The sequence below is a fragment of the Ascaphus truei genome, chromosome 5 (assembly GCF_040206685.1).
Source record: "Ascaphus truei isolate aAscTru1 chromosome 5, aAscTru1.hap1, whole genome shotgun sequence".
In the NCBI taxonomy this organism is placed as follows: domain Eukaryota; kingdom Metazoa; phylum Chordata; class Amphibia; order Anura; family Ascaphidae; genus Ascaphus; species Ascaphus truei.
Genome location: NC_134487.1, coordinates 129,580,469 through 129,602,962, shown reverse-complemented (window position 1 = coordinate 129,602,962; position 22,494 = coordinate 129,580,469). Strand labels below are relative to the sequence as shown.

General features: G+C 43.6%; 2 protein-coding genes across 3 annotated transcripts in view; one reads left to right on the top strand and one right to left on the bottom strand.

The window, feature by feature from the left end:
- CLTB (clathrin light chain B) overlaps positions 1-11,661 on the top strand; it is a 31,503-nt gene extending 19,842 nt beyond the window's left edge. Inside the window, exons 4-6 of one of the 2 annotated variants that reach the window (XM_075600768.1) lie at positions 533-644; positions 5,943-5,996; positions 9,180-11,661. In XM_075600768.1, coding sequence (XP_075456883.1) covers positions 533-644; positions 5,943-5,996; positions 9,180-9,351 — 338 coding nt within the window. In that variant the 3' untranslated portion in view covers positions 9,352-11,661. The remainder of the gene's footprint in view (positions 1-532; positions 645-5,942; positions 5,997-9,179) is intronic. The other variant, XM_075600769.1, reaches the window with a different exon arrangement.
- Positions 11,662-15,046: 3,385 nt separating this feature from the next.
- On the bottom strand, positions 15,047-17,405 carry HIGD2A (HIG1 hypoxia inducible domain family member 2A). The gene is made up of 2 exons (XM_075600767.1): positions 17,180-17,405; positions 15,047-15,409 (listed from the first exon to the last, which is right to left on the bottom strand). Exons 1-2 carry the CDS (start codon positions 17,295-17,297, stop codon positions 15,234-15,236), a joined length of 294 nt encoding a protein of 97 aa, XP_075456882.1. The 5' UTR covers positions 17,298-17,405; the 3' UTR covers positions 15,047-15,233.
- Positions 17,406-22,494: the final 5,089 nt, after the last annotated feature.

The window sequence follows — 22,494 nt, the reverse complement described above, 5'->3', positions numbered from 1 at the left end:
CTGCCAAAACGTTGGATTCCTTGGCACAATAAACCCCCTTTTCATTGATGATTAAGACCATGTGCCTGATTCTTCTTCTTCACTGGATCTATTTGGGCCATCAGGAGCTCCCCAGAACCAGCGCACCGGCGGTTAAGTACCCCACTATCATCTGTGTGTTTGAGTGCGTGCACTAACTTCATTCCATTTTGCCTGGAAACCCTTATTTCCAGGGCAGTGTCACTCCTATCACTTACTAGACCCATTCACTACTGTGTTCTTATGTAGCGTTGGCCATGTATGCAGAGTTTTACAGCACACGTGTTTGAACAATGTACTTCGCCGGGGAATACTGATAAAATACATAAGAAGGAGTTTGAGATGTAAAATCAAATATTAGAAGGGGCATTGCCCTGGAGACCTTACAATGTAAAAATCCCTTGCTGCAATACATGCCATGAAAATATAAATACTTGATGGTAGCTTATTTTGGGGGCACATGGGTGACCTGGGAAGGCACATAGTAACTCTTGCTGTATTTGCATCCTCACAGACGCGGCTTCCAAGGTGACAGAGCAGGATTGGAGAGAGAAAGCCAAGAAGGACCTAGAGGAGTGGTATCTGAGGCAGAGCGAACAGATGGAAAAAAACAAGGTCTCAAATAGGTAGGTACGGGTCAGGGAAAAGGTTGGGGAGGTACACAATGAACGACATCATTATAAAGAATAATAACAGTGATAATAAATCACAGAGGCTAGTTCCTTGCTTGGCTGGCTCATACTTCCCTACTTCTTATTCATATGAAATGGGGCTGTAGCATTTTGGATCCTTCCACTGCTCAGCAGCAGAGAGATGTTGACCAGGTTGGTCTAGGACAGTTGGCCATGGGCCGTTTAACTGTGACCATTCAGCCGTGGCCGTCTCACCGCCAGGACATTTAGCCGCAGGCACATTTGGCCGCCACAGGTAATATATTCCCTAATACCTTAACCCCTTACACTAAAAACCTTAAGTCCTTACCCTAAAAACACAAACCTTTACCCACTTACCCTAAAACCTTAACCCCAACGCTAGTCACCTTCCTCAGGGCCGAAACGGGCAATGGCTAAACAATGGCGGCCAACTGTCCCTCGGCGGCTGAGTAAGGATTATACATCTTCTTGTGTTCAATGGCTTTGGACAGACCGCTGTTCTGTTCATCGTGCATCTCTCATCTCTCACGCCCGAGCAAGAAAACTCTCTTGTATAATAAGAGTCATCTTTGGTAACACTATGATGTACTGTTATTTAATTGGCGAATGTAGATTCTGTATTATGTGACTGTTGAAACCAACAGTTAAATGGTCACAGACCCCTCACATTCTGATTATAATGACATGGTTTACTATTTGTGACAGCCTCTTCATATAAATCTACTGCTTCTTCACAATGTGTGTCTGCTTGTTTTCCTCTTTTCTGCACTCTTGCAGCTTTATTTTAGCCTGGGTTATGATGACAACACTAGATACATCCACATCACTATGTATTATTACACTATGCTAAGATATGCATCTTGGCAAAAGTGCTGCAATTCTGGGGAAAACCAAACTGCACCAGATGTATCACAGAAACAATTGTACTGAATTTTGCCCCAGAATGGCACTTCTCTTGCCTTGATGCATATGCCCCACTGAATGGTTAGCACAGCATTAACAAACAAACAAGAAAGGGATAATCACCTTCCATATATACATATCAAACAAGTATTCTTCCCTCATTCTAAACTGCTGTTATTTAAACTAATCCACCCCTTTGCTCCCTGGTTACACCTGTGCTTTCTTTCTTGCATAGCACTGGAATTTGGATTGACCAATACTTCTAAGATTTTCGTTGTCAGAATGTCCAATCAATGTATGTTTAATTGCACACCGATGGTTCTATTCGTTTTACCTCTTAACACAGTTATTTCCCGAATGTGGGCTCTTAATATCTCTTATTGGGTTCGATCCCATTATGACAGGGGTTCTCAATTGCAGTCTGCAAGACCCCCTAACAGGTCAGGTTTTCAGGATATCCCTGCTTCAGCACAGGTGTCTCAATCAGTGCCTCGCTGCTTCAGCATAGGTGGTCAATGATTGACCACCTGTGCTGAAGCTGGGATATCCTGACAATCTGACCTGTTGGGGGGGGAGGGTGAAGACCAGAGTTGAGCACCCCTGCATTATGACATCACAAACACTTATCTCCCTTCTTTACCATTTGCTTTATTAGAGTACCTATGCAAGCAGTCCGGAAAAGAGCGGTTGCCAACCCTCTTTGCTTAGTAGTGGGAATAAGGAATGCATGCCCTGCTAAACCTCACCATTCATGGTTTCTTACCATGTCCGTGTCTGCAATGAAAGTGAACAGCCAGTTTGACATGGTGGGGGCACGGGTAATCATGCAGGAGAATAATATTGTATGTTCATTGGGGGGGAAAAAAAGAAACGAATTTCCGATGGGAAATAACGGCAAACAGTGGCTACAAAAAAGACATTATTTGTACATTTCAAAAACGTTGAACCGTGACCGTACCAAGGAATGAACTGAGAATGTAAAATGCAGGTGGTATTACCTCCATCAGCACATGGGGGCCTCCTACTATGGATTGTAACGCTGAACAATGGCGGCTGATCGCAGGGAAACTGCTACTGACTTGAATGGGAGTTTTCGGAGTATAGCAGGAATTTCCCTCTTTTGTCTGCTTTGCGGCTTATTGAATAAGCCCCCTCTGTTTCTCTCTACAAAACGGTGCTAAGGTTAAGCGCTTCCATACTGGGAGTAAAGGCGTGCTAAGGTTAAGCGCTTCCATACTGGGAGTAAAGGCGTGCTAAGGGTTAGCGCTTCCATACTGGGAGTAAAGGCGTGCTAAGGTTTAGCGCTTCCATACTGGGAGTAAAGGCGTGCTAAGGTTTAGCGCTTCCATACTGGGAGTAAAGGCGTGCTAAGGTTAAGCGCTTCCATACTGGGAGTAAAGGCGTGCTAAGGTTTAGCGCTCCCATACTGGGAGTAAAGGCGGGCTAAGGTTAAGCGCTTCCATACTGGGAGTAAAGGCGTGCTAAGGTTTAGCGCTTCCATACTGGGAGTAAAGGCGTGCTAAGGTTTAGCGCTTCCATACTGGGAGTAAAGGCGTGCTAAGGTTAAGCGCTTCCATACTGGGAGTAAAGGCGTGCTAAGGTTTAGCGCTTCCATACTGGGAGTAAAGGCGTGCTAAGGTTTAGCGCTTCCATACTGGGAGTAAAGTCGTGCTAAGGTTTAGCGCTTCCATACTGGGAGTAAAGGCGTGCTAAGGTTTAGCGCTTCCATACTGGGAGTAAAGGCGTGCTAAGGTTAAGCGCTTCCATACTGGGAGTAAAGGCGTGCTAAGGTTAAGCGCTTCCATACTGGGAGTAAAGGCGTGCTAATGTTAAGCGCTTCCATACTGGGAGTAAAGGCGTGCTAAGGTTTAGCGCTTCCATACTGGGAGTAAAGGCGTGCTAAGGTTTAGCGCTTCCATACTGGGAGTAAAGGCGTGCTAAGGTTAAGCGCTTCCATACTGGGAGTAAAGGCGTGCTAAGGTTTAGCGCTTCCATACTGGGAGTAAAGGCGTGCTAAGGTTAAGCGCTTCTATACTGGGAGTAAAGGCGTGCTAAGGTTTAGCGCTTCCATACTGGGAGTAAAGGCGTGCTAAGGTTAAGCGCTTCCATACTGGGAGTAAAGGCGTGCTAAGGTTTAGCGCTTCCATACTGGGAGTAAAGGCGTGCTAAGGTTTAGCGCTTCCATACTGGGAGTAAAGGCGTGCTAAGGTTTAGCGCTTCCATACTGGGAGTAAAGGCGTGCTAAGGTTTAATGCTTCCATACTGGGAGTAAAGGCGTGCTAAGGTTAAGCGCTTCCATACTGGGAGTAAAGGCGTGCTAAGGTTTAGCGCTTCCATACTGGGAGTAAAGGCGTGCTAAGGTTTAATGCTTCCATACTGGGAGTAAAGGCGTGCTAAGGTTAAGCGCTTCCATACTGGGAGTAAAGGCGTGCTAAGGTTTAATGCTTCCATACTGGGAGTAAAGGCGTGCTAAGGTTAAGCGCTTCCATACTGGGAGTAAAGGCGTGCTAAGGTTAAGCGCTTCCATACTGGGAGTAAAGGCGTGCTAAGGTTAAGCGCTTCCATACTGGGAGTAAAGGCGTGCTAATGTTAAGCGCTTCCATACTGGGAGTAAAGGCGTGCTAAGGTTTAGCGCTTCAATACTGGGAGTAAAGGCGTGCTAAGGTTAAGCGCTTCCATACTGGGGGTAAAGGCGTGCTAAGGTTGAGCGCTTCCATACTGGGAGTAAAGGCGTGCTAAGGTTTAGCGCTTCCATACTGGGAGTAAAGGCGTGCTAAGGTTTAGCGCTTCCATACTGGGAGTAAAGGCGTGCTAAGGTTTAGCGCTTCCATACTGGGAGTAAAGGCGTGCTAAGGTTAAGCGCTTCCATACTGGGAGTAAAGGCGTGCTAAGGTTAAGCGCTTCCATACTGGGAGTAAAGGCGTGCTAAGGTTAAGCGCTTCCATACTGGGAGTAAAGGCGTGCTAAGGTTAAGCGCTTCCATACTGGGAGTAAAGGCGTGCTAAGGTTTAGCGCTTCCATACTGGGAGTAAAGGCGTGCTAAGGTTTAGCGCTTCCATACTGGGAGTAAAGGCGTGCTAAGGTTAAGCGCTTCCATACTGGGAGTAAAGGCGTGCTAAGGTTTAGCGCTTCCATACTGGGAGTAAAGGCGTGCTAAGGTTTAGCGCTTCCATACTGGGAGTAAAGGCGTGCTAAGGTTTAGCGCTTCCATACTGGGAGTAAAGGCGTGCTAAGGTTAAGCGCTTCCATACTGGGAGTAAAGGCGTGCTAAGGTTTAGCGCTTCCATACTGGGAGTAAAGGCGTGCTAAGGTTTAGCGCTTCCATACTGGGAGTAAAGGCGTGCTAAGGTTTAATGCTTCCATACTGGGAGTAAAGGCGTGCTAAGGTTTAGCGCTTCCATACTGGGAGTAAAGGCGTGCTAAGGTTAAGCGCTTCCATACTGGGAGTAAAGGCGTGCTAAGGTTTAGCGCTTCCATACTGGGAGTAAAGGCGTGCTAAGGTTAAGCGCTTCCATACTGGGAGTAAAGGCGTGCTAAGGTTTAGCGCTTCCATACTGGGAGTAAAGGCGTGCTAAGGTTTAGCGCTTCCATACTGGGAGTAAAGGCGTGCTAAGGTTAAGCGCTTCCATACTGGGAGTAAAGGCGTGCTAAGGTTTAGCGCTTCCATACTGGGAGTAAAGGCGTGCTAAGGTTTAGCGCTTCCATACTGGGAGTAAAGGCGTGCTAAGGTTTAGCGCTTCCATACTGGGAGTAAAGGCGTGCTAAGGTTAAGCGCTTCCATACTGGGAGTAAAGGCGTGCTAAGGTTTAGCGCTTCCATACTGGGAGTAAAGGCGTGCTAAGGTTAAGCGCTTCCATACTGGGAGTAAAGGCGTGCTAAGGTTTAGCGCTTCCATACTGGGAGTAAAGGCGTGCTAAGGTTTAGCGCTTCCATACTGGGAGTAAAGGCGTGCTAAGGTTTAGCGCTTCCATACTGGGAGTAAAGGCGTGCTAAGGTTTAGCGCTTCCATACTGGGAGTAAAGGCGTGCTAAGGTTTAGCGCTTCCATACTGGGAGTAAAGGCGTGCTAAGGTTTAGCGCTTCCATACTGGGAGTAAAGGCGTGCTAAGGTTTAGCGCTTCCATACTGGGAGTAAAGGCGTGCTAAGGTTAAGCGCTTCCATACTGGGAGTAAAGGCGTGCTAAGGTTAAGCGCTTCCATACTGGGAGTAAAGGCGTGCTAAGGTTAAGCGCTTCCATACTGGGAGTAAAGGCGTGCTAAGGTTTAGCGCCCTTTTGTGGATCTTTGCCTATGACTTCTATGCTTCTGTCATACTAACCCTCGTCCTTCCTATCCCCTTTTTTCTCTCTCTCACATGCTGCTAACCCAGGATTGCGGATAAAGCGTTTTACCAGCAGCCTAACGCTGAAATAATTGGTTACGTGTATGTTGATTTTATCCTCTTTTCTGCCTGTTGCCTATGGTGATTTATTCGTTTATGCAATAAACCTTTTTCCTGCCAAAGGGGGCCTGCAATGCATTAAAAGAGGTGTTTACTATAAAAGAGTAGGAGCACTGCATCATTATCAGTAACATCATTATCAATAGCATGATTATCAATAGCATCATTATCAATAGCATCATTATCAATAGCATGATTATCAATAGCATCATTATCAATAGCATCATTATCAATAGCATGATTATCAGTAACATCATTATCAGTAGCATGATTATCAGTAACATCATTATCAATAGCATGATTATCAATAGCATCATTATCAATAGCATCATTATCAATAGCATGATTATCAGTAACATCATTATCAATAGCATGATTATCAGTAACATCATTATCAATAGCATGATTATCAGTAACATCATTATCAATAGCATGATTATCAAAAGTGTCATTATCAGTAACATCATTATCAATAGCATGATTATCAGTAACATCATTATCAATAGCATCATTATCAGTAAAATCATTATCAATAGCATGATTATCAATAGCATGATTATCAGTAACATCATTATCAATAGCATGGTTATCAGTAACATCATTATCAATAGCATGGTTATCAGTAACATCATTATCAATAGCATCATTATCAGTAACATCATTATCAATAGCATGATTATCAAAAGTGTCATTATCAGTAACATCATTATCAATAGCATGATTATCAGTAACATCATTATCAATAGCATCATTATCAGTAACATCATTATCAATAGCATGATTATCAATAGCATGATTATCAGTAACATCATTATCAATAGCATGGTTATCAGTAACATCATTATCAATAGCATGGTTATCAGTAACATCATTATCAATAGCATGATTATCAGTAACATCATTATCAATAGCATGATTATCAAAAGTGTCATTATCAGTAACATCATTATCAATAGCATGATTATCAGTAACATCATTATCAATAGCATCATTATCAGTAACATCATTATCAATAGCATGATTATCAATAGCATGATTATCAGTAACATCATTATCAATAGCATGGTTATCAGTAACATCATTATCAATAGCATGGTTATCAGTAACATCATTATCAATAGCATCATTATCAATAGCATCATTATCAATAGCATGATTATCAGTAACATCATTATCAATAGCATGATTATCAGTAACATCATTATCAATAGCATGATTATCAGTAACATCATTATCAATAGCATGATTATCAAAAGTGTCATTATCAGTAACATCATTATCAATAGCATGATTATCAGTAACATCATTATCAATAGCATCATTATCAGTAAAATCATTATCAATAGCATGATTATCAATAGCATGATTATCAGTAACATCATTATCAATAGCATGGTTATCAGTAACATCATTATCAATAGCATGGTTATCAGTAACATCATTATCAATAGCATCATTATCAGTAACATCATTATCAATAGCATGGTTATCAGTAACATCATTATCAATAGCATCATTATCAGTAACATCATTATCAGTAACATCATTATCAGTAGTGTCATTATCAGTAACATCATTATCAGTAGTGTCATTATCAGTAACATCATTATCAATAGCATCATTATCAGTAACATCATTATCAGTAACATCATTATCACTAGTGTCATTATCAGTAACATCATTATCAGTAGTGTCATTATCAGTAACATCATTATCAGTAGTGTCATTATCAGTAGTATCCTCCTATGAAGGGTTCGGAATGTCCTGAAACATTAGTTACCTTGTTCTTTGAAAGGTGACCTTGAATAAGTGAAACATACGCGTACAGTAGCTAGAATTTATTTATTGTTTTTGTACAAACAGTTTCCCCCCCTATAATATGTTTTTTTTGTTCTCCAAAAAAAATAAAAAAAATAATTATATATAGAAAAATAAATAAAAAAATAAATAAATAATAATAATATATATATATAAATCAAATGTAAATATTACTGTATGCTCATTTGCATGTCTTAGACAGGTCTGCAACCCCGCCTTTCACCATTATCACCCAGCACACAGCACTTCCACTACAGCAAGGGATTCTGGGAAATAACATGCAAATGAGCACACAGTGCCACCTTTTGCTTCAAAACCATTCAACATGGTTCCCTATAGGCTTAAGCTTGCTGCATGGTCACAGCTTTGAGCACAGCCAGGGTTAAGATGCATAGCCAGCAAACCCACCCACAGACAGGCTGTTTCGACCTTAATGGGTCTCCTCAGTGGTTATACTAGCTATGCAAAAATGAAGCAAGGTATAGGTTTTACCATACTTAGTTAAGTTGTGGTGGGTAAAAAAAGTGACAAAAACCCTCCACAGCAAAGCATATAGCAAATGGAAATATAACTGTATGCTCATTTGCATGTCTTAGGCAGGTTTGCAACCCCGCCTTTCACCATTATCACACAGCACTTCAACTGCAGCAGGGCATTCTGGGAAATTACATGCAAATGAGCACACAGTGCCACCTTTTGCTTCAAAACCATAAACATGGTTCCCTATAGGCTTAAGCTTGCTGCATGGTCACAGCTTTGAGCACAGCCAGGGTTAAGATGCATAGCCAGCAAACCCACCCACTGACAGACTGTTTCGACATGAATGGCTCTCCTCAGTGTGGGGTTGGTTATACGGGCTATGTAAAAATGAAGCAAGGGATAGGTTTTACCATACTTAGTTTATATATATATATAATTTTTTTGCATTTTTAACTGGTGCGCATGTTATTGTCTTTGCTTCGTTAACCTGTTTTGGTGGATTTCCCTCTACTGAGACAGACACTGCAAAACAGTAAATATACATTTTTAGAACTGACAAGTATTTCTACCTGGCGTGTGCAATATATCACTTTGTTTATTATATATAACAAGGTAAGAAATAACCACCATTCCCTGCACAAGCTAGTTTACTTTACCTATTAAGCTGTAGGTTATTTTTAATTAAATTGTGTGCACCTTCTGTAGCCTATAAGTGCTGCTGTACTGAGCGTAACAATCACAGCAGTGTGAATATAAAAATCAGCTGTCGCTGAATAGTAAACTTGGACATATATAGTAGAGATTATCAGGAACCTGCTCCATCTCCCCCTCCCCTCGCTGACCCCTTCCCCTCTTCCCTTCTCACAGAGCATCTGACGAAGCCCTGACTTCAGAGACCAAGGATGAGGAGGCCGGGACCGAATGGGAGAAAGTCGCCCGCCTATGTGACTTCAACCCCAAGAGTAGCAAGCAGTCAAAAGACGTGTCTCGCCTGCGATCCGTGCTCATCTCCCTGAAACAGACACCTCTGTCTCGCTAACTGCCTCGCTCCAACCCCAACTCACCTCCCTGCTTCACATTATACCAAAGAAACCATCCCCTGGAGGGCTGAGGCACATCACGGCGTATGATGCCCTCAACTTGAACAGGCCTCCGACACCTTCATTTCACCCCAGCAGGACACACTCCGTTACTGCACTGGGAACGCCATCCATAATACCATTGTTTTAAATCTAATAGAGTTTGTCCTTTTTGATTTTCAGGATTTTTTTAGTTCTGTTGGTCTTAACGGGAGCATGATGTGTTGTTGGTGATGGCGATGGTATGGAAAGCAGGGTGTCATTGTTGACGTGTTCCTCTCCTTCTCCATGTGTGCCTGGCTTTGAAGATCTCTTGCTTCCTGCTTGTTTATATATTGCACATGAGGAGTTGGTTGTAAGGACAGAGTCAGTGCTTAAGGTGATTGTTGATTAACCCCTTAGCTGCTTGAGAGGCTGACATTACAATGTACTGTAGGCTCCTCTGTCAGCAATAGAAGCTTCCAAATCTATGCACAGTTGCTGCACAATAGTTCTTGGAAGCAATGCAAGTTCACAAATTTGGCAGTAAAGGGAGCAATCCCTCCATAAACTCCTTATATTACAACCTTCTGTATTAGGGAGGGCCTTCTGGAGCGGAGTTTTACAGCCCCAATGTACTAAATGTGGCTCAATTGACCACTTAAAAAAGGGTTAAAGGAGGAAAGATTCAGACTATGTAAAAGATCATCCGCATTCATAAGGGTTAGGGATCATTTACAGATGTGATTAATATTGTTGGGGAGAAATAGATATTTTTTTTAAAGGGCTCCACAAGAGGGCTTATTGCTTCTAGTCTGATGCATTTGATTTATTTTATTTACATTTTCATTGTTTCCTTTTTAAGTCATAGATATCTATAAAAAAAAAAAGTATTTTTTTTATTATTGAATCCACAGTTTGCAATATGGTACTATTACATGTAATAAGCGGTTATCTGTAATAAGAATAATTTATTGTTACATAATATGGTTTAAACCTCACCCGCAGGTTCACAGTATACAGTTGCAGCAAAGGCATTTGTGGCCAGCTACGGTATAACTAACTAGTATTGGATGTGTTGGTCATCCCCTCTCTCTCCTGTCCCAGAGCCCAGATAATATTACCCAAGTTGCAGAAGCTTTATGGTCCTGAAGAAGTCTGAACATGCGAGTTCTTCATAAATGTAGTTTGTACATAACCTGCCTACAAAAGTAAGCGCAAATTTCACGAATAATAATATAGCGATTAGATGTAAATAAACTACACAAACCCCAGTGGAATACTGCTCCAGTTATAAGACTTTCCAAAATAGTTTTAAAGAGCTACATGAGCATGTACATGTACGTAACCCGACAGCTCTCTTCTGGGACATGTGAACAAGTTCTCTACAACTTTTTTACATATGACCTCTAGGAAGACATCTCAATATCTTGTGGTCCATCTAAAGATATCTCTGCCAGCAAAGGACTCTGTGAAGAGATGAGCATGGACATGTTTTTAGTTGTGGCTGGGCCTAGCTCCTGTACAATCTTATGGCAGATTGGACTGGATTGATGTTCTGGGCAAGTTCAGGAGATGGTCCAAGGTAAATTGAATTGAAGAAATGATGTTTAATTATAGTACTAAGTTAAGGATCATTGTTTGATCATTTTACCCACTCACTGTTCACCTGGGGTGACTCATTTAAACATGCGCTAGTCACACTAATGAATCGTCCCCTTGCCCACGCACATCTTTCACCAACATTGTTAAACCTTCCAGTATGAGAAATAAAATATGGGGCCATACACGATTCCCTTGTGATTCCACCCTGGCGATGTCCACTTCATTTTCCATATATATATTCACTGGTATTTCTTCCCCTGGGTGGAAACCTTGTTTCAACGGATATGAATGTCCATTTATAAGAATTTATATACTTTATTGGAATTGAAAGGAATTGCACAATATACAAGTTCACTACAAACCAGCTTAATGAATAGTGACTTCAGAATAAGCTGAACCATAAGGCATGTTAGTCTTCATTTTCTAGTAAAGAACTGATTAATGCTTCTATGTTTGGATTACACAGAGATTTCAAATTGTTGGTTTCCTATGAGCAAAATATCGTATTGGTTTTTGTTTCATCCCACCTACCACTCTCATTTAATGCAGATCTCATTCATATTTAATCACATAACTCCATTCTAATTGAAATGCAAACAAAGGACTTTACTGTGTGGTGTGGTGTACTGTGTTGTCTACTTAATCTATGTCTCATAAATAAACTGCCATCATGTCTAGCTTATAAAGTGTCACTTTTTATGAGAATCTCTCGCTTTCTTCTATGGCCCCTTCAGCAGCCAAGATTGGGAAAAGCTCTTTCAGGTGGTGGTAGGACATGACCAATTGACTATAAAAGGGGCGTTTCTCCTAACCAGGCCAGTTATTGATGTCCTCTTCAGCTGGAAGGTAGAAGTTTTTGTCTCATATCTTCTATCCTTCACCATGACTTTGAAGATCACGTATCTATTGTTCATGACGATTTGGTTGCACAGGACAAACTTAATGCTTAAGGTGATTAACGCATTAGCTGCCTGAGCGCCTGGCATTGCACTGTACTTTTACAGCCTATGCATCACACCTATTCCTGGTTCTAGTTGATTGGACTGAACTCACCTGGGCTGTGTGCAATGTTACCGCAGGGGAAGCACCCTGATGACAATGACTCTCCTCTGATCCCAACCTGCAGCCACGTGGCATGATTGGGCCGGTCCTCCCAGTTTTCACATGGAGGCAAGAGGTTGGCATGGAAACTATGAAGGCCACATTACAATCTAGAAGTGTCTCCTACGTGACATCAATGCTTCGGAATGTCGTGATCAATGGCAGGGTAGTGCAATGAGAAGTAGGTGCCCCCCAGATTGGTTCTTTGAGGGATGTGCATCCTGCTCAGGCTTCTTAAGGCAGCCCTATTAAAGTGGAATAGTTTTGTTGTGTTATGGCTGCTTTAGTGTGCACTCGGCTGTGCTGCTACCATGTCTTTATCCAAGCCAGCCTCCCCTGATCAAAAAAACAAAAAACCCTGCTATCACAAAGCACATACATCTTGTGGCTATTCTAAAAGATTTCGCTCCAACTGTGCATCCAAACGTTATCTCTAGAAGAGCTGCCATCTAACATGGCTGACATGCTGTCATAGAAACAAATTCCATGCTGGAAGGGCTGAAGATGCCGTCAATGGAGAGGTCTAGGTCACAGATCTCTATAGATCAGCAGTCTGATCTTTTACCCGCCTGGTGGAAAATGGATTATTTCCTTTATTATTATTTTCTCTCCATATCTTCACATTTAGGCAATAGAAAGGGCCAACTTGGTGGTACTTGTTACAATACTCAGTTGGAGCTACTCAGCTGTAGGTCTAAGTTTTAAGATCTCTCAGTCATGTCATGTGTGCACAGTATATTATATCATTCTTTAGTCACAGGATAATGGGTGATGACACATGGCACAGGTGTTACCGTATTGTGCTATATGTCTTAACATCCATCCCGTTATACGTTTGCCCAAGTCTTAATTGGTGGTGTGCAGGGCCTGGGAAGGGAAAATATAGAATTTGATGGCAGATCAGAACCACCTCATGTGACCATTTTCCTATCTGCTGGAAAAACTCTGACCTTATTTGATCCTTGGTTTGGTGGACAAGTACAGGTGGCACAGTTACACTGGTTATCATCTGAGGTCAATCAGGCTCTTCCACTCAGCTGATAACATATGGTCTTTTAGTATTAGTTATATTGCTTCGCCCAGGCTCTCATTCCCACTATATTTTGGCTGGTCACAGGTGGGACTACTGGTAGTGGTGGTGTTGTGGGGTTTACAGTGGATGTTGGTAGGTAGGTGGTGGCCTGCTGGCTGTTTTGGTGAAAACATCAATTTTCGTTTCATGGATACTACACAGGGATAATTTCTCCGAGCATAGCATCCACCAGCCTCGTTAATGCAGAATTATCATTAGTCTCACACTCAAGAGCCTATCTAATAGTAGTAGTAGGAATACAAGTGGGACAACAGCGTATAGCCAGAGCTGTGAGTTCCTCAAATGACCTCAGTAGCTCACATAGCTCCATCATCAGATGTCACTGGTTGGACAACAACTTGTATGCCCCCTAAATGAGCTCGACGTGGTTATTTACAGCTTTGTGCTGCCAAGAGCCGCTGTATGTATATCATAATACAGTATAGCGCCAGCCATGTACATAGCGCTTCACAGCAGTAATACAAGTGGCATAATAATATAACACATAATGGGAATAAGCGCTTCAGACATAAAAGTAACATTAGGGAGTCCCTGCCCTGAAGAGCATACAATCTAATTTTAGCACAAATATAAAATGCTACTGACACCGTGTTGATGATGGCAATGGTGATGTAAACTGGTAGGTACTCGTGAACGGTGGTAGTAATATGCAGGATGTGTCTGTTTGCCCCTTAGCCTCTGTCTCAGACTCCTTTAATTTATCTGTCACTAGACCCTGCTGCTGTGGCATCAGTCACACAGAACACTGTTCTGTACATGTATATAAAAGGTGTATGTCCTTGGACCTTCCCTTCCACCCTTGCATTACAGATGGAAGCCTAAACTAGCCATACACTGTCAAGACAACATGGATATTGTCTGTTGCTGGCAATGCTATTGCGGTTGCTTGGGACCCCACAAAAAGTAAAATGATGCCGTTTGCAACCGGCAACAATGATGAAGCTGCTGATCGGCAGTGGTGGTGGACAAAAGTTGCTGGTGGTGGTGTTGATAATATCTTTGCCACAGGCACGGTGTCACTGCTGGCAAGTCAGTCAGCACTCGGCAGCTTCACTTGTCTCAGTCTGACTCGTTACTCTCACACTAGACCAGGGCTTTTCAACCAGTTTCCGAGAAAGGCCGGTTCAGAAATTAAAATAAGAAGGGCCACAAGGAGCATCATAATAGAATATAGAAATACCTCACCCAGAGACCAGTGTGATGAAGAAAGACTCAGCACTCTTTGCTTTTGAACACAATTATTGAGTCATTCATCACACTGGTCTCGGGGTGAGGTATTTCTATATTTTATTTTATGAGCTGTGCACTCATGTTCTCCCTTTTTGCTTTGCTGAGATGTGGGAGATATCTATATCTCTTTATAATATAACGAATAATACATTTTAATACTTATAAATGCTTGCTAAACTTTGAAATATAACCATGTTTAACATCTGAACCATATATATATGTGCACACATTACCTTGCAAGTTAGTTTTAATGTGGATAAAATTGACTTCGCTGCCTACAACTAAAATGAAGCTAGAAGATGCAAACAGTCCAAGGACCACTTCACAACACTTTGCAGGCTGCATTGGCCTGTGGGCCACCAGTTTAACAGCCCTACCGATGTGTAAAAAACACCACTGTTTTGAAATAAGAGTTTCTCCTTGCGTTACAGATTAAACATTTAGGATTATGACCTACACAACATAATAAATTTGCACAGTGCTTGACTTATGTTTGTGGCTGGCAACCCTGACCCCAGGGACACCAACAGAAATTTAGAGGGCCCTCATCCCCCAATTAACCATCTTAAATATGCAAGCAGAAAATACAGATTGTAATACTGGTATCTAAATACAATCTCTGCAATGAAGAGGCAAGGTGCTCAATGTATTTTGTGGCAAATTTATTTTTGACCATAATTAAGAGTGAATCCACCTTCAGCGTCCCAGCTATAAGTCTGCAGCAAATCTAGTAGCAATTTTGCTTGATGCTGCAGGGCATGTGGAGCAAGCTCAGTGCACATCCTGGATTAGATGTTCTGTCCTCAACAGTAAGTCCTCAGGATGCACTGTCCCTCACTGGGGACCAGCACGAGACTTCATGGCAGCCATAACGACACCGACCATAATGGCAGCGACGGTGAATCCCTGTGCAATGATACGAGTTCGCATCAGCATTTGGGACCGCTGGGTGTTCCCCTGCTTGAAAGAGATGAGGCCATAGGTCAGAGCTCCGGCAGTGGCAAGGCAGCCTAGGGAGACCAGGAAGAGACATATTACATCAGGAGTCACACCTACTGAAAGAATGAGGTGGAAAGTAAAAAAACACAACATTACAGGTCTGATTTCTCTAGTAAAATGCTATGATCTTTTTTCCTAGGTTGGCGCTTTAGAAAACTGATAATTGCTTTGAAATGCATCTGTCCCACCCGGGGGGGGGGGGGGTCTGGGGAAAATGGGGCTGAGATTGAGAGGGAGCGTGATATTTTGGGCCTTTGTTTACAATTACTTTTTATTTATTTTTTTACCTGTTATCAAGGACTTTAAAAAGATATGTATAATCAGCCATTTCACACTTCCAGGAAGAAGTCAGAGCTCCACAGGTGCAGCCCCACCCTCACAAAAAAAACACTCTAAAGACAGAAATTCCTATTGAAATGAACAAGCTGTAAGGCGCCTCACAGCTAGAGTAGGGTGAATCTGCCCAAATCCGTTTCCCCGTATTTTCTCACATTTTCCCCCCAAAATCCACTTCGCAGTGTAAAACCCTTAAACAGATTTGGTCAGTATTAATCTGCGTGGATTCATCAAAAACCGCCACTGGATACAATCTGTTGATGGATTTTTAGAATCAAATACACAAATTCAGCAACTCTGCAGATTCTTAAAAATCCGCCAACGGATTGCTGAATCAACGGATTAGATTCTACAAATCAATCAGTCAACGGATTGCGGAATCCGCGGAGTGCATTGGCAATAGTATTTTAAAATCCGCAAATCGCCCCTTTTGAGATTAAGCCGCTAACATCAACAAAGGAATCGGCCAATCCGCTGCCGATACAAATAACCCCCCAAAAATGTGCCCATCTCTACTTACAGCTTAGCACCGCTTTGTAAATATGGCCCTTATCCAAAATGTGTGTATTTTATTTAAATAGGCCATTATCCTCTGCTCTTTTGGTCAAATGCGCCTCACCAGAATTGCAAAAAAAATGAGGGGAGGCCATCACAAAAACATCCACCTCATGGTCACATCTGAAAAATTTCCAACAGACAATAGAAAATGGGATGCGAGTGAAAGAGAAGCATAGGGAGCCACGTTAACTCGCGTCCGGCATAGTTTTCTTTATGACAACTTAAACCTTAGCCGGTGACATAAATGAGCATCACCTTAAATGCGTTATTCCTTGTTGTCAGAAGCCCCTCCTGTGTATTATATACACATACCTGGATTGGGACATTGACATTGTGACATTAAACTAAAGCGCTATTAACCATTTCACTGCCAACAAAATGGTTAACCGTTCTAGACTCTACGCTCACCTGGGCAGGGAATGTAGCTGTAACAATCCTACGCAGAACGCCGCTGCCCGCGCACTATACTGTAATTGTGAAGCGCTTTTAGTCCAACATGAAATAATGTTAGTGTTATAACTACTATAGTCAGGAACATATTTGTTATAATTGCAATGCATGACACTTGATACGCTCACCCTCACGTGCTATTTGTGTGATCAATATTACCAACATTATATTTGTCTTTAGCAATGTTAAAATGTGACGTCATTACTAGCCAGGTTATCACTATGTACAGCACATTTCTTCTTCCTTTTATGAACGATACATGCTGCTGCCATCGCCCCTTCCCAACACTGCGGTTATGCACAGAACATTGAACGTTTTAACGATGAGAACTCGCAGCCGCTTTATTATGAATGTGAGCCGGGGACCCCGGGGTGTCTCCCCCCCCTCCCCGGAGCCGTCCCTCACCGGGGAGTCTCCCCCCCGGAGCCGTCCCTCACCGATAGGTACAAACGGGTTCTCCTGGATCTTCCTCAGGAACTTGTTCTTGAAACCTTCGTCGTCCTTGTACGTGCTGGGAGTGAAGCCCTCGATCACCGGGCTGTCCGGCAGCGCCATGCTCAGTCCCGCGGCCTTCCTTTCCCGCTCAGCCCCGACCTCTCCTGAGTGCCGCCTCCCGTCAAGGGCACTCTCCCTGCCCCGAGGCAGCAATCCCACCAATGGGAGAGGCTGACCAATGAGCAGCCGCCAGAGGGGCGGGGCTTCGGAGGGTGAGCCGGGGACTCTGTAGTTAACCCGTTGCATGCTGGAGGGGAGCGGCTGTGCACATTCCAGTAGCGCAGGAAGATGATGGTGATTGATGATGATGATATGACTTTACTGCTGAAGCAGTGGCGCCAGTGTCTCTGTTTCCAGCCTCACACTGTCACTAATTGATTTTGCTGACAAATAGACAGTTTCATTTGTGGTTACAGAGACATGGATTACTTTTAGAAGCCCCTCTCTGCTTTCTTTAAGCGTTAATATTTTATACTATTCTTTGCAATGTGGTTACTCTTCCACAATGTTAGATAAATAGAAAATACTTTGAAATCAGGTGCAGTACTACTATCCCCCCAACCCCCTCACCGTGCACCATGCTGAGGATTTGCACACTGTGTACCATTCACAACCATTGGAAAGCAGGTATTTACAAACTGCAGGTCATTATGAAAAAGACAGCGATTTGTAAAGTAAAAGAAAGCCAAATAATAACTTGGATTTGAAAGAGACTGTATCTGAGATTGGGACGAGAAAGGGAAAGAATGGGACATTTTACCAAAATAAAAAGAAGAAAGTGCGCTGCAGATGTGAACGTGCAGACAAGTTGCAGTTATTTTCAAATTCAACTTTATTGAAGAGAAAAACATTTTTTATTTATAAAAATGTTTGCCAAGAAATAATTCAGAGAGTTAACTCGCGTTTTCAAGTAAATCCTGGTCACAGAGTTATGTTGACAATACATGGTTACATTAAGGGAACAGAGGTTATATATTATATTTAAAGACACTTCATGAACAGTTAAATATTAACAATGGGCATATAATATAAGCACTTTAATCACTTTCTTGTTGCACCTGACAAAGGTTAATCCCCAAAACATTGTGTACATTTTCTCTGCTCACAAAGTGGGTGTTAAACAATAAAACAGCGAAATCCACTATATGTGACACCAGCTCTGCAGTGCAGCTATTCTTTATTTTTTATCCAGGACATGAATAAGGCTGCGGCCCCGCTAATGCTGAGCGGGCGGTTCTTGGCGAGGTGACTTGCATATATATATATATATATATATATATATATATATATGCGCGCCCGCGTAAATAAAAAATGTATACTTACCCGCTCGCTCAGTATTCTGCAATGCCGCCCCCCTCCGAGCGAGCAGACGCAGGACACCCGCCACGCATACTTTGAGTGCCAGCGGGGCCGCAGCCTATGGACGACGTATGGGACAAAGTATGAATAAGGCCTCGTTCAGGGTGCCAGAGGCAGGAGTTGGAGGCAGGGCGTTCGGGAGGGAGGGCGGCAGTCTGCTGGGCGATGTGTGTTCATCCCCAGCAGACTGTTTCAGGAGTTGAGGAGGGGGCGGGGCTACAGACGGCAGGTTAGGGATCGAGGCTGCAGTCTTAAAATCATTCTCAAGAATGATTTCATTGGCTGCCGAGGTCCCAGTAACGCTGCTGCAGCTTCAAAAAACGAATTTTTTGTTTATTGAAACTGTAGCCAGCGTCAACTCCGGGCTTCGGAGACAGTGCAGCTGCTACCCTGACAACCAGTATTCAATTTGAATACTTTGTGTCCCACGGCAGCTCGCACGGCAGCACGCCCTCCCTCCGAAGCCTGCACCCTGAACGAGGCCTAAGACCTGCACGCAGGGGCATAGCTACAGCCAGGGGGCCTGCTCTCTACCGTGAACAATGCATATTTTTGCTGCTGCTGCTGCGTATGCGCAGCAGGCACTTGGCTACTGCGCATGTGCAATCGGCGGTTGCCGGTCACGCATACACACGAGCAGCCGGCCAGGAAAGAGCCGATCTGTTGGAAAGAACCGGTCGCACATGCGCAGCAGGCAAGTGCCGGTCGCGGCCAAACACAATACAAACATTTTGACCGGGGACCACACATTCCTTGATACGCCTCTGCCTGCACGGGAGGTGAATGGAAGAAGTCTAACCAGATAGGCTTAAATTATGTGTGTGGGTGGTTTCAGCTTGATTCATATAAGTAAACATAGAACATATAGTTAATGGAGATATATAGATATGTAGATATATAGATAGATATATCTATCTATATATATATAGATAGATAGATAGATAGATATATATATATATATATATATATATATATATATATATATATATATATATATATATGCTGTATATATAAAATATAACATGAAAGTAATCACTTTTTTGCCAGTTGAATTATTTTGATGCGATCCATGACCTCTTACATTGTTGAATTTGAATTGATGAATATTACATTTAGCTAGCAAAATAAACATATTGATTACGATATTCAGGGGTTTATCATAAGTTTTAAAAGAAACACAAATCCCATAATTTAAACTAAATTAAATGCTATTACATGTACGGTGTGAAAGCTGTAAAAATGTTACAACAAACATTCAGTTATCAAATGAGTTTATTCAGTGTGCACACAGACAGCTTCAAAACAAAAGTTCTCCCAAGGTAATACGATATGAGATACATTTATACCCTAAAAACTAAAGCTCACGCCCCTTTATGGGGTGGCTTGCGTGTCACTAAATATTACATCATTTTGTAATACATAACAGTACTAAAAGTGATGTAAGTTTGTAATACATAAACTGAATAAATGTACGTCAGCTAAAAATCATTATGGGGTTAAATGTGATGTTTTCTGTTCTGTCACCTGATATATAAAAGTATGAGAAAAAGTTCCACTGTAAGAATCTGAACTTATCTTAGACCGCTAACGGTGCTTCTCATTATTTTCTGGCCTGTTTACACTTAAATTTGTGGCTGATTGGACTAGAAAGATCAACAAACATCAGCTAGGAGCGAAAAACATTCCATTCTCTGGTTCACGTTTGTTCACACAGGCATTTCGTCACATAGAAAAAATGACACGCAAGACTTACAAACGCAAGACAAAATGGCGGACAAAAGTAGTCAAACAAAATGGCTGCTTAGACCCTAGTGCTGCTTACGTTAGAACCCCATTAATGTCCTTTTTTCTCAACGGTTATTTAAAAATGTAGAGATATCAATCCAAAACATCTTCAAAAGGTAGGGTGACCAGACCTCCCGGAGTCGCGACAATTTAGCTAATGTCCCAGTTGTGAGCCGAGTGTGCAGCTCAATGTCTCATCTGCTCTGTGTGGCTGCAGTGTGCTGTGTTAATGATAAGGTAAAGGAGTGTGTGTATGTGTGTCAGAGAGTGAGTGAGTGAGTGGAGAGACGGTGAACAAGAGAGAGGAGAGACACTGAAGACAGGGGAGAAGAAAGGGAGAGAGAAGAAACAGGATAGAGTGAAGTGAGACAAGAAAGGGAGAGGAGACAGACGAAGGGACGGGAAAGGAGACAGAAGAGACAGGGGAGAGGAGACAGAAAAGAGACGGGAGAGGAGAGAGAAGAGAAACGGGAGAGGAGACAGAAGAGAGAAAATAGACATGAGAGGAAAAGAGGAGACAGGAGAGAGAAGTGGGGGAAAAGAGATGGGAGAGGACAGGGGAGACTAAAGAGAGGGGAAAGGGAAAGGTGAGGGAAAGAGGAGGGAGATAATGAATACAGCATAAATCGGGACGCTATTAGACAAATACCATTATAATATTTATTTTGAAGTGATGTAATTTGTTTAAGAAACACATTTTTAATGTGTCCCGGTTTTTAATTTTGGAAATGTGGTCACCCTATTCAAAGGACATATAAAAATCAAATGTTCATTATGCTAAAGTTACACAGAAAAATGCATTGAGGGAAAATGTACTCCAGATATTTAGTGTAGCTAAAATTGGTTTGATAATATTTGTGAAGAGATGTATGTCTCAGCAAAATGTTAATGGAAAAGTTACAAGTAACGCTTCTATTTAATTCATAAAGTAAGTTATAGTGAGTAAGAGACAAAAACTCTCCACCGTATCTTCTTTTTTTACTATATATTTCTGAAAGCATTGTATGTTTCTCTGTCTGTACTGTGTTCCCTGTCCCTAGCGGCAATCTCATTGGTCCCTTGGCCCGCCCCCGCACACCTCTCATTGGCCTCACAGACTCACCGCCCGCCCCCGCACACCTCTCATTGGCCTCACACACTTACACCACTGCTTCAGGCCCCCTTGGCCCGCCCCCGCACACACCTCTCATTGGCCTCACACACTCACACCACTGCTTCAGGCCCCCTTGCAGCTCACCTTCCCCCCTCCCGGTGGCCGTCACTCTCCCCCGTCACCCGTACCGCAGCTCACCTTCCCCCCTCCCGGTGGTCGTCACTACAGGCCCCGCACCTTCCCCCCTCCCGGTGGCCATCACTCCCGTCACACGGACAGGCCCTGCACCTTCCCTGCGTTTCCCGCCGGCTCGTGCTCACAGGTGCAGAGAGGGGGCGCGTGCGCAGCGCTCACAGGCCCTGCACCTTCCCCCCTCCCGGTGGCCGTCACTCCCGTCACACGGACAGGCCCTGCACCTTCCCTGCGTTTCCCGCCGGCTCTGCAGAGAGGGGGCGCGTGCGCAGCGCTCACAGGCCCTGCACCTTCCCCCCTCCCGGTGGCCGTCACTCCCGTCACACGGACAGGCCCTGCACCTTCCCTGCGTTTCCCGGCGGCTCTGCAGAGAGGGGGCGCGTGCGCAGCGCTCCCCGGACGGGAGGAGGGAGAGCAGAGAAGGGCCAGGCGCGCGACAATCGGAGGAGCGCGGGAGAGAGGAGCGGTGCTGTGAGTCCTGGCAGAGGTGAGGGGCCTTTGTGTGTGCGTGGGGAGAGAGGGGGGGTACAGTGTGTGTGGGACACCGTGTGTGAGTGGGGGGGAGGGACAGTGCGTGTGGGGGAGGGGGGAACAGTGTGTGTGTGTGGGGGGGAGGGACAGTGTGTGTGTGGGGGGGGGAGGGACAGTGTGTGTGGGGGGGGAGGGACAGTGTGTGTGTGGGGGGGGAGGGACAGGGTGTGTGGGGGGGACAGTGTGTGTGGGGAGGAGGGGGGGACAGTGTGTGTGGGGGGGAGGGGGGGACAGTGTGTGTGTGGGGGAGGGGGGGACAGTGTGTGTGTGGGGGAGGGGGGGACAGTGTGTGTGTGG

Excerpts from the sequence above, each read along its gene's own strand:
- HIGD2A (XM_075600767.1), bottom strand. The coding sequence starts at position 17,297 with ATGGCGCTGCCGGACAGCCCGGTGATCGAGGGCTTCACTCCCAGCACG. Across the intron at positions 15,410-17,179 it reads GAACCCGTTTGTACCTATCG|GCTGCCTTGCCACTGCCGGA; the intron begins GTGAGGGACGGC and ends TGGTCTCCCTAG.